Here is a 14,195-nt window from a genome sequence, read left to right on the forward strand (position 1 = left end):
TGACTTTTGCAAAAATTTTTTTTTTCGAGTTTTGGTACAAACACGTAATACCGGTATCATGCGTTGGGTAGAATCTCACTTTTTTAACTTTTGCAAAAAATATTTTTTTTTTTGAATTTTGGTACAAACACGTAATACCGGTATCATGCGTTGGGGTAGAATCTCACTTTTTTGACTTTTGCCAAAAAAAAATTTTTTTTGGATTTTGGTACAAACACATGATACCGGTATCATGCGTTGGGGTAGAATCTTACTTTTTTGAATTTTGCAAAAAATATATTTTTTTGGAATTATTTATATTTTTTTAATTTTGGTACAAACACATGATACCGGTATCATGCGTTGGGGTAGAATCTCACTTTTTTTAAATTTGCAAAAAATATTTTTTTATAGAATTTTTGTACAAACACATGATACCGGTATCATGCGTTGGGGTCCAATCTCACATTTTTGACTTTTCCAAAAAATCTGAATTTTTTTAGTTTTGGTATAAACACATGATACCGGTATCATGCGTTGGGGTCCAATCTCACTTTTTTGACTTTTGCAAAAAAATCAAATTTATTCGAATTTTGGTATAACCACATAATACTCTCACAATCTCACATTTTTAAATTTTCCAAAAAATCTGATTTTTTTGAGTTTTGGTATAAACACATGATACCGGTATCATGCGTTGGGGTCCAATCTCACATTTTCGACTTTCCAAAAAATCTGATTTTTTTGAGTTTACGTATAAACACATGATACCACTTTCATGCGTTGGGGTAGAATCTCACTTTTTTTAAATTTGCAAAAAATATTTTTTTATAGAATTTTGGTACAAACACATGATACCGGTATCATGCGTTGGGGTCCAATCTCACATTTTTGAATTTTCCAAAAAATCTGATTTTTTTTAGTTTTGGTACAAACACATGATACCGGTATCATGCGTTGGGGTAGAATCTCACTTTTTTGACTTTTGCGAAAAATTATTCTTTTTCGAATTTTGGTACAAACATATGATACCGGTATCATGCGTTGGGGTAGAATCTCATTTTTTTTAAATTTGCAAAAAATATTTTTTTTATAGAATTTTGGTACAAACACATGATACCGGTATCATACGCTGGGGTCCAATCTCACATTTTTGACTTTTCCAAAAAATCTGATTTTTTTGAATTTACGTATAAACACATGATACCACTTTCATGCGTTGGAGTAGAATTATACTTAAACATGGACAAAAACAGTGATAAACATGTGGAACGAAATTGGCAGAATATCTAAAATCATACCAAACATATAAATAATATTGAAAATTGCCCTTGTTGGTACCAAAACATGCAAAATTTCTTAACACCTCAATCATCTGATCCCTTAAAATGTAAAATCGGATTCTGATATAAAAATATTAGTACCGTGCACTTTTTGTACACCCTTTGTCTATACATCAAATCAAATACTAATCCTTGATTTTCTGTAACATGAAACCTAATTTAAATATCTTTCAGGTCTCCCGGCTAAAGAAGAACTGGCAAAACGTTCGTTCCCTGTATGTGAAAAGCACAATGGGACGTCCACAACGCTTGTACTAATTGCAAGCAACAATAAATTTGCTGATTACTATTTTGTGATGTTTTCTTTGATTTGGGGTTAGTAAGAATACAAAATCAGTCGAATGTGCATGCAGATACGTGTGTTTAATGAATATAAAGTCTTTTTGTTGATGTTGTTTATTTTTAACACCGGCTTCTTCTTTTTAATATTATTGGCCAATACAAAATCGATTGTCATTTTCAATGATGACGTCAAAGAGCTACGTCATACCCTCCAAGTAGAGGAAGTAGGGGATGTAGGAAATGAATTCTAGTCTTGGGACGTCATCGTTGTAGTCCTGAGCGAAATAAGGTACTTTAAAAAAAGTAAAATTCTGGTTTAAAATACCTCTAGTTTTTTTTAGAAAAATAGCCGTTTCTTATATAATAGACGTTGAAAAAAACGATTAAATCCCTTTTTTTAGAAAAATAGCTATTTCCTAATAGAGTTCTTTTTAGGAAACGTTCATGGATGCAAGCAATTGCAAGTGAAAATAGCCGTTTTTGGAAAAAAAGCAGTTTAAAATAGAAAAAACCTGGAATGCAAGCGGTAAAGTAATCGTGCATAGTTAAAATCGGTAGCAATTTAATTTTTAATGCTACACTGACCTTATTCATCGTGCTCATAATCTGCTTTGCCAGCGAAGTATCGGGCTCTAGATGTCGCTGAAGAGTTGTACCTAATATTTGTAGCAGCGCGCCCACGCCAATTCTCCCGCGAGCCGTTCTGTCCACGGACGAAAACAGCTCCTAGTATGTAAAACAAAATTTTAGTCACAAAAATGTCACGAGCCATAACATCGACAAAATATGAACAAATTATGAATATAGTGGGGAGGGGGAAGATGGGACACCTTTTCAATCTATTTTCTCCTCCAATTTTGCAGTCAACAAACATTCAACGATTTTTCATAAAACTTTATCCTCGCGGCTCCCATAGACCGTTGTTAATTGTTTAAAACACGATCAGGATATTTGGTTACAATGTGTCAAAGGTGTCCCATCTTCCGACACCCTACTATATGACATGGGACAAAACATAAAACCACTGCAACACTCACAATGGCGGAACCGCTTTGTTGATAACTTTTAGTTTGGTTTTGATCAAGCTTAGTCGAACATGGCAGTAAAAGAGTTGTTTAAAACTATTGTAATTATTATACGTGCCCATTCATTAGAGCTTTGCTTTCTTGTTTAACATAAATAGAAAACGTTTTGTTTGTGTTGTAACCAGTAACTAAGCAATCAAATATGACTTGCGTGAAGTTTATTTATTAATCAATGTTTACGCGCACCTGCACTGGCGTCATATATCGACGTGGCGCTTATTATTTGCTAATAATAAAGTCTAATTACCGTGTATTGCGTCATAGATTCCTCGAGAGTTTCGAAAGGTAATTGTTCGTACATTTCTTGGGTCGAAGGACTGAAAAAGTACAGAAATTGTTGGAAAAATAAACTTACTTACAAAGAGAGAAGATTGACGTATATGCTATTTCTATTATATATTTGGTTGGGGTAACATAGGACGGCCTTAGCACATAATATCCAAATATCCTGATCGTGTTTAAAACAACTAATAATGGTCTATGGAAGTCATGAGCATACGGTTTTATATTTATTTTTATTCTTTGTTTATTACCAAATGAGACGATAAAATACAAAACGTGTCCCATCTTCCCCAACCTACTGTACCTTTAAAAAAAAAAAAACAGGGTATAGCGACAAAACAACGGTTGCTTAAACACGCTTACGTTTAAAAACATATCACATTCAATTTCTGACGTCACTTAGACTGTCATTAGATTAATATTAAGGGTTCTCTACTACCGGCGCCCAGCTATGTAGGTTAATTCGATACACAGCCAACGCAAGGTCTGGAAAATTCGTCACAATTATGTTTATGACATCACTATTCAAAATTGTCAGCTCACGGCGGGTGGTAATTATCGATCAATAATTACAAGACCACAGCGAAACACGAAGAGTTTGTTGGTCTGATAGTTTCGTAAGCGTATAATTTGTGTACACATGCTTCGCGTGTTTATATAGTGCTTAGATGGCGTAATAAAACGCAGCTATGCTGGTGCCGTAGGTGTATATTAGGTTTAAAAACTGACTGCTAGTTAGTATATTAGGGTAGGGGAGGACGGGACACTTTGAGCACATAATATCTAAATATGCTGATCGGGTTTTAAACAACTAACAACGGTCTATGAAAGTCGTGAGGATACGGTTTTATATTTCTTTGAGTGTTATTTGTTCACTACCAAATGGGACGACAAAATAAAAAGGTGTCCCATCTTCCCCAACCGTACCATAGAAAAGTAAGTGCGGTCGTAACAACCGTTTCTCTTCTGTATTGAGATGCAGGTAAGCAACAAAGGGAGAAAAAGGCGTTGTTGTTGTTCGTAAACAATGGTATGTACAACAAGCAGGCAGCCCTTCTATTGTTATATAACAATGAAATTTGAGTCGTCATAAAAGCAGTAAGGATATACAATCGTTTAGTAAGACCAAGAAAATGTATATGCGTGTGTGTAAGACAAAACAGAAATATCAAAAATAAATGTTACCGTTTTTATTTTATTCGACTGTGTGTGCGAGGTAATAAGTAAGAAACCGATTGATCCGTTAGTTTTCAGCCTTTTGATAGTGTAAGGAGCAGTTTTAACCCAACCACCAGGACTAATTGCACAGTTAGTTTCCCTTTGTTTGTGCAAACGTTTGAACTCGTGCGTCGTAAACTCGATGCTGCGATTTATTTTCCCAGTTAGTCTGAGGGCAAAGTACAAACCACGGACTTTTGGCTCTTCTTCAAAACCACTAGAAATAGGTCAGAACTTTTGTTTTGTTTCTCCAGTTAGTCGCTTGCCGTGTAAACCTGTACAACCCAGTTTTACCCAGGTAATAAATACGTAACAGGCAAAACTCAAGTCTAACAATTGTATAGAAAAAGAGATATGTTTCGCCTAAATGGAATCGTCAGCATGTTATTCAAATAGATTAATTTACCTTAGCTTGGAATTTGTAAATTTTATTTCATGCGAGAGGTTCTACAGGAGGCATGTTAGGTGACCTAGGTTTTCAAGGCCAGAGTTTATTACCAAAGAGAGTATATAAGACAAATTCTGGTGAAAATACTCTAATTTAATGACTCATGTTCTGCAGCATTTAGTAAATAGAATGGTATAATTTTTTTCTGGCAATCAGTATTGTTACGTCTTATCTGCACCGCGTTCAACACTTGATTTACAATCGTCAAATGTAAAGTCCAAATCATGGAGACATCAGAAGCGTTAAAAACCGCCCACGACGATTTAAGCGAATTGAAAGGGAAAAAAGTTGAACTGAGTCGGGAAAAAGCGAAGTTGGACAACCATAAACAGGTAAACTGAAGTTTTAAACAACCACTACATTATTATCTTATATTCTATAGTCCAGGTTCTTAAAATTTATTCCAAAACTACCGGTATTGCATTTGTAGACATTTATAGTAGGGTGGGGGAAGATGGGACACCTATTTATTCTATTTTCTCGTCCGATTTGTTGGTAAACAAAGAACATTCAAAGAATTATAAAACCATGTCCTCACGACTCCTATAGACCGTTGTTCATTGTTTAAAACCCGATCAGGATATTTGGATATTATGTGCTTCAGGTGCCCCGTCTTCCCCCGCCTAATATATAATAACTTTTTAAGGTAAGAATATAATTTGTGCGACCTCCGCTGAACCATACAAACACACTTATACTTTTAAACATTAGCGTCGATCATCTTAGTGTTGGTTTGGCCTGAAGGGACAAACACATATTTGTTGCGACCACATTTTGTTTTGATTTCTTTAGCTCAGTGGTCACTAATAGGTTGTCTATATTGTCAAACATACATAAAAAAACAACCATCCACAAAGTTACATATGTGGTAACTCGTAAGCGGGCACAAGGTGTATGAAACAGAACACCCGTGTTATAACGACTGTCGTTGCTCCGCCATGCGAGAATAAATAAGTTTAAGTTGTATTTATATTTATCTAAAAACGTATTTTAACGACTGTCGTTTTTCCGCCACGGCAATTGCTCCAACCTAGTGGTCACTAATGGGTTAACCAAATTATCAGCCGTACATAAAAAAATGAAAAAATCACCCCCAAAAAATAATTACCCACGAAGTAACGTACATGGTAACTCGTAACCTGGCACGAGGTGTCAAACCCGTGTGATAACGACTGTCGTTTTCCGCCCACGCGAGGATAAAGTAAGTTACATTCATTTAGTCATATCGAAGCAGTTCTGTATGCATGCAGCCCGTGTTGTTATATCAGTTGTTGTGGCTCATGTGGTTTAACACGCCAACAATGAACCACACGTCAGTTTGCTTAATCAGTAAATTTATGTTTTCATGACGTAGGTGTTTCTAGCGGAACTCAAGCGTATCGAAGCGGAACTGTCTGCGGTCGAAGGCAAACTCGAAGACGTCAATGTTCGCTACCGCTCGGTGGCGTGGCAGATCACCTGGCTGCAGTTACGTCGATTTTGGCAATTGCTTTGCCAAGCTGCGATATGCCTTTACACTATTGTGGTCTTTATAATTATAAACACACTACAAGTGGCATACGTTGCTTTGGTGGTCACTGCGAATCTACTAAGAAACATTCTAGACACTCAAACTTCAGCGCTGGGATCGTATCGCTCGTCTAAGATAGAAGAATCGTCCTGCTGGACCTGACCAGGCTGGGATTCGAACCCGGGGACCTCACATATAACAAGCATAATCAGAAACATGGATGTTTTACAATTCCTAACCCCATCTTTACCTTTTTCCAACCCAGTGTTATTCGTTGATCAGAAACGCTCTTTTTTTTATACGTATATCCGTGATGACGTAATGTGCTACGTAATTGTGCCGCTGGCGATGACGTGTACAGTTAATGCGATTCGATTTATGAAAAATATTTCAACTTTTGAACTCTTGCTACTGTATCGAATTACGCGCTGTGAAATTTTAATGTTTTTTTTTCTCACCTCAATTTCGTGATACTCCGCGACAAATTGTTCATGGCAATAAATTCATCCGCGCCAAAAAGTTGATTTTGCGTTGTGATGTCATAAAGGCAGTGAAGAAACCGCATCTGGCAGGGAGAGAGCTGACTCGGAAATGACGTGATTAACTTTTCAAATGAAATGTGTCTGAAAGTATGAAATTTTAACGAAATCATAAAGAAAATTAATTATTTGAACACGTTTTCAAACAAAGAAATTTTTTATTTTAAGAATAAAAAAATTGAAAAAGTATTATAAAATTCTGTAAAATCAAAATTTAAAACTTAGTTTAATACCCTGCATCATTCTCGTCCAGTTTCGAGTAACTTTCCTTCATCTCCTGCAGTTCTTCTGATATCGGAGTGACGTCATCAACCCCTGATGACGTCACAAGTGGGTTAAAATGAACCTTACCATCGGGGCTGGCACTCGGGGCAGCCATGGAACGGGAACGATGATCAGGGGTGTCGGCAACGGCAGGAGAAGGTGTTACCCTGAAAATAAAAAAATGACATTTTCACATTTTCAATATTTATTTTTTATTTGGGAATTCCACCCTGTGTGTTGGGGTAATAAAGCAATCTTGGCTCAAATTCTAGGTCCCATGGCATGCCACACTGCAAGATCTCAACCTTGGAAACTTGAAGTGTCTTGTGTGTTGGTTGTGTTTGTGTAATCTGAAATTCGATTGCTGCAAAATCTGATTTCAAATATTGCTTTTGAAACTTTACAAGCATAATATTTTTGTGATCGCTTATACGTTTGTAAAAGTAGATTGAAAAAAATTCTCTCAAAATGTAATTTGTATTCTATTGGTGGTTCAAAAATGTAATTTGTATTCTATTGGTGGTTCAAAAATGTAATTTGTATTCTATTGGTGGTTTGGAGATCTCAATTGCTGCAAAATATGACTTAAAATGTTCCCTAGTCGTTTTGAAACCAGTTGAATAATTTATTATATTTGCCATGAAACTGACAAGTATAATATTTATTGTGGTAGCTTAAGTGTGGGAGTTAGTTTGCATGCCAACCCATATGTTTACACATACACGCCTACATGTACAAACTTGCTATATATTAAAGGTCGACTTGCAAAACATTGGACTTTGCCCAAGGTGTATATTGTTTGCGTTCGACCTGATTTAAAAGATTGTTATTTGCACAAAAGATGTTTTTTACAATATTTTTTGCCCGATTAACGTTTGAAATATGGGTGTTCTGTTTCATACATCTCGTGCCTGCTTACCAGTTAGCATGTATGTTACTTTGTGGGTGAACAATTTTCAATAAAATCATTTTGGGCGATCATTAGTAGTTTGGCCGACTGAAGTGGAATGACTATATAACCCTGGTTTTAACAGAATCATAACAGTGGGACTTGGACTCAAATTAAAAATAAGAGTTTCGTTCCATGCAGCATACCAGAACATTTTTTAATTCTAAGCAAAAACAAAAAAGAAGTAAAGCTCTTACTTTTCCGCATCATCTTCCTCAACAGCGACACCCTGTGGTTCAACAACTTGTATTTGTTCAACTGGTTCGTGCATTTTCATTACCTATAAATACAATGAACATTCAGATATCCGTCAAGGAAAATAGGGCACATCATAAAAAAACACTTATATGGTTTTTCTAATATCAAAGGTTTTGTAATATCAACATGAAAATTAAATCTTGCTAATGTAACTTTTAATGTGGCGAGCCTTAAACAGATAACATTGGTGCAATTTAAAAAGGAAACTGCAGAAGGGTGACAAATGTTTAATTACAAGCGCGGTATACAACCCATAGCATTAGAAGAAATATCTCCTTAATAGGTCCAACAAACAATTAGAAAACAGACAACTTGTTGAGTTGCGGCAAAGTGGTTAGCGAGTGGCCTCTAAACTAGTGGCAACGAGTTCAAGGCTTGCGGCTGCTACCATTGTGGGCATATGTGTCTTTGGACACATGGTTACATACATGGTAACTTGAATGCTTGAGGTGTATGAAACAGATCACCCATATAACAACTATCCTTGCCCCAACGCGCTATAATAAACAAGTTACATTCATTCTACTTACTGGTGTTGGTTGAGGTTGGGGGAAGTTGGCTTCCTTTGTGTTGTCAGGATCTTGTGCGGTCTTAGGAGCCGGAGACGCAGATATACCTTATGGAAGAACAAGGTGTTAATCATTTGGTTTGGCAACGAAGTGTGCTTAATGGACTATTACAATTTAGGTCACTGATTTCGGGGAATTGCAGTTTTTTAAAGAAGTGCATAAAATAACTTTTAAGCTATTTGTTGGACAAAAATTTACACTTTACAAAATTATATACACTATGTGCTTAAGTGTCCTATCTTCCCCCATTGAACTATATGATCAAGACTCTAAAAGAGCGGTGTTACTTAAATTCCATTTCCAAATTATTCTCACCTGGAACTGGAACACTCTGTACAACTAAATCGACGTTTGACTGCGGTTGAACCCGATAAGGTTCTCGTGACTGAGCGTTCCATCCTGCCCCGGGTTGGGGCCTTGTGTAGGGGGGTGTGGGCCTTCTTGGAGGTTCATGTTGTCCCCCCACCATAGCAGAGGGGGGTGGGGGGTTGGGTGGGTCATCTTGCCTAGCTCTTGAAGGTCTCATTGTATGATGAGTACTGGGAGATATTGGGTTAAAATTGGTAATTTTTTTTAGAAGTTCCTGATACATTTAAACATTCAGGTCACAATATTCGATAATTTATATTGGATTTAATATTATTCGAAAGCTTGGTGAAGCAATAAAAAGTACTGTGGAAATATTTGGTAGGATAGCAGTGTATACTACATCTCCTATGCGGTTTTTGTACGACAACTGTGATGATGAGTCAACTTTTAAGTGGATTTTTTCGTTCTATTTTCTCGTCTCATTTATAGTAGTAAACAAAAAACATTCAAAGAATTAAAAAACTGTATCTTACTGACTTGTAGACCAGTGTTATTTGTTTAAAACACGATCAGAATATTCAAATATTATGTGCTAAAGATGTCCCATCTTCCCCCACCTTACTATAATTTTCAACCAAAACAGGCGCCTTTCAATTCCATTTGCCACTTACTCCGGCATCCTGATACCACGTCCCGTATAAATATCTCTCGCATGTGTCGGTAAGATCAACTCCTTAAGTTTCTGGACCTCAGCATTGATGCTGTATCTTTGCTCTCTTGTCATTTCAATACCGGATAAATCTAGTTTTCTCCAGCCCCACCTGTGATGTCATAATAAAACTTTTTGAAAAAAAATGTTTCGACATTTTAACATCTACAGATAATAGATTAAAGTAAAGTAAATATAATCGATTGAAAATAATATTTTTGTAAGTATATGATTGGACATAATACATTTTTATAGCTTTTTCGACAGATATAAGGTATTTTAAATAAATTATGAGTGAATGCATATGCAGAAATACAAACTAGTTTTTCTTTAATTATCCTATAGCCGTAAACTACCAACCTCTAACACTTCCCACCAGCCTAATCTGTAACGTACTGGAGGATTCTTTACCAGCCCGAACTTTCTAAACTCAGTCCCCAAAATAATCCCCCCACCCACCTAATTGACCCCATCACCCACCTAATTGACCCCACCACCCACCTAACTGACCCCATCACCCACCTAATTGACCCCATCACCCACCTAATTGACTCCATCACCCACCTAATTGACCCCATCACTCACCTAATTGACCTCATCACCCAACTAATTGACCCCATCACCCACCTAATTGACCCCATCACCCACCTAACTGCCCCCTGACCCACCTAATTGACACCATCACCCACCTAATTGACCCCATCACCCACCTAATTGACCCCCCCACCCACCTAATTGACCCCATCACCCACCTAATTGACCCCCCCCACCCACCTAATTGACCCCATCACCCACCTAATTGACCCCATCACCCACCTAACTGCCCCCTGACCCACCTAATTGACCCCATCACCCACCTAATTGACCCCATCATCCACCTAATTGACCCCATCACCCACCTATGTTCCATGGCCTCCCGTTTCCTCTTCAATCCTCGAACTTTTTCTACCATGGCCATCTCTGCTTGCAGACGTTGGTTCTGGGTGAGTTCTTCAACGAAAGCTGGCCGGTTATTGGGGTCGTACTGAGCATAGATGCGAGTTGTTTTATGTATAGTAGAGTGGGGTAAAATGGTACACCTTTAGCACATAATATTCAAATATCCTGATCATGTTTTAAACAATTAACAGTGGTTATGAGAGTCGTCACTCGTCAGGATACAGTTTCATAATTCTTTCAATGCTCTTTGTTTACTAGCAAATGGGATAAGAAAAAGATATACTGGTCATAAATAAATATACTGGATAAGCTGTAGAAAGACTATTGCAAAAAATTATTTGTTCTTACAATAAAACGTCCAGTGTGGAAAGGAACTGGTTTTGTCTTTGCTGGTAGCGAGAATGTGCGACCTCCGAACGTATCCAAGTGTCGCCTCATGATGGGGACAGAGCGCAGGACTGTCGTCGAACGGAAAGACTTATACTGCCCACTGGTGGCTTTAAAGGGATGCATAATCTGGGAAAAAAAAATCAAAACTGAATATATAGAATATATATTTTATTCTATATGAGTAAGCTCCTTGTTGAGGACCTGGGATTTAAGCCAAACTTGGCCCAAGCAGAATACATATAAAACAGTATTTGATTAAATTTCGAATTTTTTTTTGGTTTGTAAATGGTGTCATGCCCTTATAGTACCCACTATTGGCTTTAACATGTAATCTGGACAGGTAGTCAAAATTTGTTTAGTAGAATCCATAATAATATTTAGTATTCTAGCTTTCTGTATATACGTCATATGAATTTACCATTTTTAACAAATCTTCACAGAACAAGGTTTGTAAGGCAGGGGTACATGGCTAAGACTTATTATTAAGGTTACCATAAAACTATAGATGAGTTATCCAAACTTACAGTTGCAGAATTAAGATAAACATCATCTCGTGAATCTTCCTTCCAAGTTTTTAAAGGTGGGAATCTTTCAACGGTTTGACTGGACATAAAAACATGGATTAATTTATGTTGGTACCATAGTATACTATGTTGGTACTCTACATTTTTTAACTATTGATAATTGAATAAATAAATCTAACTTACTTTATTCTCGTGAAGCCGTAAATTGCTAGTCTTTATAAGCAATTGCTGTTAAGTGTCTTGCCCAAGGACACATTGCCCACAATGGTAGCAGCGAAGAGCCTTGAACCATTACCTAATGGTTACAGGCAGGCTCGCTAACCACTATGCCACAGCGTCCGACAAAATAAAAACTGATTTCCTTAATACTGCGCATTTAAACATCACCTTTGGTTTCGGCCATTTATCATAATGACTAAGTTTTTAAAACACAAAATTTTTTTGTAACTGTTCCTTTTAAAGTAACTTGGTCAATCCTGGCCTAAATCCCATAGGGCCCATGGCGTGCTACAGTGGGACCTCACTCACATTAAATAGGCGCCGTGGCGTAGTGGTTAGGGCGCCTGTCTGTAACCATTAGGTAATGGGTTCAAGGCTCGTCGCTGCTACCATTGTGGGCCTATGTGTCCTCGGGCAAGACACTTAACGACAATTGCTCCAACCCAGTGGTCACTAATGGGTTGTCCAAATTATCAGCCATACATAAAAAAATCCCCCCCAAAAAATAATTACCCACAAAGTAACATACATGGTAACTTGTAAGCTGGCACGTGGTGTATGAGCACCCGTGTTATAACGACTGTTCTTTTCCGGCCACGCGAGGATAAAGTAAGTTACATTCATTCATTCATTCATAAATAGAAACTCTCCCACTAAAAAAACAAATACACACGGTGACGAAAACTTAGCAATAAAATTAAAGTAAAATACCTGACTTGTTTCCAAGGACTGACTCCTCTGTTCTGTGAATTAGATCGAAGTTTCGAGTGTGGTGTGAATGGGGGTAATATGGGTGAATGTTGCATCTTTATCCGTTGCTATAAGACGACACTGTTAGCTTAATTTCTAAGGCACCTATATTAACAGTTGACACACCTACATAAAAACTAGGAAATTTTTATTACAATGGTACTCAATTATCTATTTATATAACATATATATATGTATATATACACATATATATATATATTCGTTTTTGGGTTGTATGAAATGTCTCGTTATAATATATATATATATATATATATATATATATATATATAGGAATTGGTAGAGAACAATAATGTTTAGCTTAAGAGTAACAAACAGTTGACACACCTACATAAAAACTAAGAAATTTTTATTACAATGGTACTCAATTATCTATTTATATAACATATATATATGTATATATACACATATATATATATATTCGTTTTGGGTTGTATGAAATGTCTCGTTATAATATATATATATATATATATAGGAATAGGAATTGGTAGAGAACAATAATGTTTAGCTTAAGAGTAAGTATCACCAAGGTGTCTGTATTGACACACCCAACATAAAAATCCAAAAGTTTTCGTTGTAATAGTTTTTAATTATACTTAATTAGCCCTTTATATAATTTATATATATAGGCTACAAATGCTGTAACTTTTTTAGTTGCCATATTAATTTCAACTTAGACCAAGTAGTCTGACTTTAAACTATAACTATACATACAATAAAAGTAACTTTTTTGACACACCGAACATTGAAAGCATGAAATTTTTCATTACAATACTTTTAAATTGCACTTACCCGTTTATATAAATTATCTGACCCACTTAGTAAATAAACTCAGTAATTGCCATACAAGATTACAATTTCAAAGTAAAACAGTAATTGTAATAGAAAAAATTTTCACATAAACCACATTTGGTACCACATCGAACTAAGATCTTATTCTGATACTTACAGTTATAATATCTTGTGCTGGCGACACTGTAGATATCATATTCGTAGGTTTTTGTTGAAGCATGCTTACACAACAAGAGCTATTATTCTAGCGAACTTAAGAACAGAGCTACCCTATATCTATATATATCTAAGCCTGGTTCTAATGTTCGCTCTTCTACGTAGTGTAAATAATTTAGCCAAGTTTACAGTCCACAAAACTGCGGTAAAGAAACTGACATATGTGGCGCGTATTAAACCTCGCGTTGTAACCTCAGTGATTTAAAAGTCACTCTCTTTCAACAGTTGACACCTGACACTACTGTGTATATCGATTGGTCGGGTTTATTTATTTGTTGTCTTGTTCCAGAACTTGTAAAACTATCTGCCATACCCGCCTACAATAGATGACAACAATCAAAATATTTGGTAGCTTCATTCTACCACCTGAAGATTGTGTAATAAAAGCTACACCAGTAAATAAATACCCACAATATTAAAACGATAATTTAGGAGCTGCCTGAGTCTTAAATTATTTTAATTACCATTTTTTAAAATACCGATTTTTTTCTATGCTGCCATACATAGAAATATGACCAAATTTTTTCCGTGTACAAAAAGTTTAATTTTGTTGCAGAAATTAACTTACTGCAATAAAATAAATATTTCCCTAAAAAAAATTTC

General features: G+C 36.2%; 2 protein-coding genes across 3 annotated transcripts; one reads left to right on the top strand and one right to left on the bottom strand.

Moving 5' to 3' along the window:
* Nucleotides 1–1,490: 1,490 nt before the first annotated feature.
* Nucleotides 1,491–14,168, bottom strand: LOC149740832 (uncharacterized). Of its 2 annotated transcripts, none has more exons than XM_089872533.1 (14): nt 13,534–14,168; nt 12,528–12,634; nt 11,598–11,676; nt 11,032–11,199; nt 10,644–10,768; nt 9,707–9,856; nt 9,042–9,265; nt 8,688–8,773; nt 8,097–8,179; nt 6,920–7,117; nt 6,606–6,770; nt 2,937–3,006; nt 2,190–2,330; nt 1,491–1,879 (listed from the first exon to the last, which is right to left on the bottom strand). In XM_089872533.1, the coding sequence occupies exons 1-14, from the start codon at nt 13,594–13,596 to the stop codon at nt 1,802–1,804; spliced, it is 1,737 nt and encodes a 578-aa protein (XP_089728659.1). In that variant the 5' UTR covers nt 13,597–14,168; the 3' UTR covers nt 1,491–1,801. The 2 variants fall into 2 exon arrangements, with proteins under 2 accessions (XP_089728659.1, XP_089728660.1); XM_089872534.1 differs by lacking the exon at nt 13,534–14,168 and adding an exon at nt 13,377–13,522.
* LOC149740833 (uncharacterized) lies at nt 4,750–6,666 on the top strand. The gene is made up of 2 exons (XM_089872543.1): nt 4,750–4,969; nt 5,992–6,666. The coding sequence occupies exons 1-2, from the start codon at nt 4,862–4,864 to the stop codon at nt 6,307–6,309; spliced, it is 426 nt and encodes a 141-aa protein (XP_089728669.1). The 5' UTR covers nt 4,750–4,861; the 3' UTR covers nt 6,310–6,666.
* Nucleotides 14,169–14,195: the final 27 nt, after the last annotated feature.

Source organism: Ciona robusta, chromosome 2 (assembly GCF_009617815.1).
Source record: "Ciona robusta chromosome 2, ASM961781v2".
In the NCBI taxonomy this organism is placed as follows: domain Eukaryota; kingdom Metazoa; phylum Chordata; class Ascidiacea; order Phlebobranchia; family Cionidae; genus Ciona; species Ciona robusta.

What these genes read in the sequence shown, in the direction of transcription:
- LOC149740833 (XM_089872543.1), top strand. Translation starts at nt 4,862, where the DNA reads ATGGAGACATCAGAAGCGTTAAAAACCGCCCACGACGATTTAAGCGAA. An exon ending in AGTTGGACAACCATAAACAG is followed by an intron (nt 4,970 to 5,991) that starts GTAAACTGAAGT and finishes TTCATGACGTAG; the next exon opens with GTGTTTCTAGCGGAACTCAA.
- LOC149740832 (XM_089872533.1), bottom strand. Translation starts at nt 13,596, where the DNA reads ATGCTTCAACAAAAACCTACGAATATGATATCTACAGTGTCGCCAGCA. An exon ending in TCCACACTGGACGTTTTATT is followed by an intron (nt 10,769 to 11,031) that starts GTAAGAACAAAT and finishes ATCTATGCTCAG; the next exon opens with TACGACCCCAATAACCGGCC. An exon ending in TTATGAGCACGATGAATAAG is followed by an intron (nt 1,880 to 2,189) that starts GTCAGTGTAGCA and finishes TATTTCGCTCAG; the next exon opens with GACTACAACGATGACGTCCC.